This window comes from Etheostoma spectabile, chromosome 18 (genome assembly GCF_008692095.1).
Source record: "Etheostoma spectabile isolate EspeVRDwgs_2016 chromosome 18, UIUC_Espe_1.0, whole genome shotgun sequence".
NCBI classification, from domain to species: Eukaryota; Metazoa; Chordata; class Actinopteri; order Perciformes; family Percidae; genus Etheostoma; species Etheostoma spectabile.
Genome location: NC_045750.1, coordinates 10,836,463 through 10,838,332, shown reverse-complemented (window position 1 = coordinate 10,838,332; position 1,870 = coordinate 10,836,463). Strand labels below are relative to the sequence as shown.

At 39.7% G+C, this 1,870-nt stretch overlaps 1 protein-coding gene across 6 annotated transcripts in view; it reads right to left on the bottom strand.

The window, feature by feature from the left end:
- Positions 1-1,870, bottom strand: part of syne1a (spectrin repeat containing, nuclear envelope 1a) — a 122,201-nt gene that overhangs the window by 33,313 nt on the left and 87,018 nt on the right. For all 6 annotated transcript variants that reach the window (XR_004336059.1, XR_004336058.1, XM_032542249.1 and 3 more), the window contains exons 99-100: positions 1,271-1,462; positions 233-364 (exon numbers count right to left, since the gene is read on the bottom strand). Coding sequence is in view for 4 of the 6 variants with exons in the window: in XM_032542249.1 (XP_032398140.1) it covers positions 233-364; positions 1,271-1,462 (324 nt within the window). In the remaining 2 variants the exon portion in view is untranslated. The remainder of the gene's footprint in view (positions 1-232; positions 365-1,270; positions 1,463-1,870) is intronic.

Below are 1,870 nucleotides of genomic sequence, written 5' to 3'. Positions count from 1 at the left end.
ACACACACACACACACACACACACACACACACACACACACACACACACACTCTGTTGTCCCTGTTGTAATGTATAGTCTGTGCTAGATGCCTGGTTGTTTGTGCATGTCTGCCAAGGTTCACCCTGCGGGGCGGGGTCTGGGTATAGGAGTTAAACATGTAGGAGTCCAGGCCCCTCACTATCGGGGTGGGTATACATAGGTGAGCGGGTGCGAGAAAGTTCAGCTACTTACCCTCTGTCGAAGAAGGTTGTCGTGGTGTTGTTGTGTGCGTGTAGATCTGGCCTGGGATAGCCAATCCTGGACGTTAGGACTCTGGGACAGAGATGAGTCTGGCTCACTGTCTTCCTGCTCCTGCAATGAACCCTGGGAGAAAGAAAGAGGGACCTCAACACTTAATTTTATGCTCAGAATATTTTAAGAGAAAAGGACAGAAAAAATATTTTCTTTCCGAGGAAGGGGTGAAAGGTTTGTAAGTCTTTGAAGTACTGAAATGGGAATAAATGACCTGCTCCCATAGCAGTGACAGTTTATATTCTATATATACAAACAGTATTTAAACATAAAGTATTTAAACATCTACTTCATGGTGTCAATTTCAGTTAACTGAGCTCTAACTGAGATGTCAACTCTTCTAGAATACCAATAATTCTACAATAAATTGTATTAAGCCCTATATTTAAAAAAGTCCTATATTAAAAAATGTATACTGTATTTATAAATATATGTACACATCAAATCAGATTCAAATTGATATTGCTGTCAGTATTTTAATAAATATACTCAGACAAACAAGCTGTTGTCCTATGTGTTGTAGAGTGAATTTGTTAATGAATGAATTTCATTATTTACTAAAAGGCCAGAAACATGGAAGAATGACTTTCTGTGAAAAGTAAGAGATTTGTGAAGAAAATGTTATGTCATCAGAAACACACCTTATGCAGTACATTTAGTGTTAGCATGTGATGAGGTAGCATCCTTTTGTCTGTTGTTTGAGGCCCAGTGGGAGACAGACAGGCTCTTGTTTTTCCACAGTGGAAAACAGTGGACTTTAATGAAGGAGCATGACACAACCTTTAGTATTTGCACAATACTACCATTGATACTGCTACACAGTGTCACATAATGCAGCACAATACAACAAAAGTGACACAGAGGTATGGAGGAAGGAAAAGCTGCGAAATGGAAAAATGTGTGGGAATGCGGAAGGGAAGAGAACTGAAGGCGTGGAACAGGAGAGGACTACAGACCACACATGACCTCTGATCTCACCTGTATGCCAATCTGTTTGTCCTGTAGCATCTGCTGCAGCTCCATCAGGCTGTCTTTGAGGGAGTGCAGTTTGAAGGTGAGTTGCTCCGCCTCTCCCTTGGTTTCGGCTCGACCCTCCAACAGCAAGCTTTCGCTGTGGACGGACAGCTCTGACAGATACGACACCTTCTGCTCAATCTCAAACAGCATGTTCTGGAAAGGCAAGAATAACAGTTGATAAAGACAAACTACAAGCTAAAATGTTAAATAACCATACTCCTTACTGTTTACAGTAACTTGGCTAAAGAGTCACCCATATGGAAAAACAATTAATATCTTCCTTGTGTAGTTACTTGGAATATTATTTCAGCACTAAGATGTGTAATCACACAATGTGTTCTGCAAACAAATAAAATAGCTTTTAAATCACTGGTTCCCAACCTTTTTGGCTTGTGACCCAATGAAGTAAAGCAATGTTTACTTGTGACCCCTTATCACTAGTTGCGACCAGTAAAACCAAAATGTGATGTTTTTCACTATATTATTTTTAGATTAAATTCAGTTTAATTCAATTTTATTTATATAGCGCCAAATCACAACAATAGTTATCTCACAGCGCTT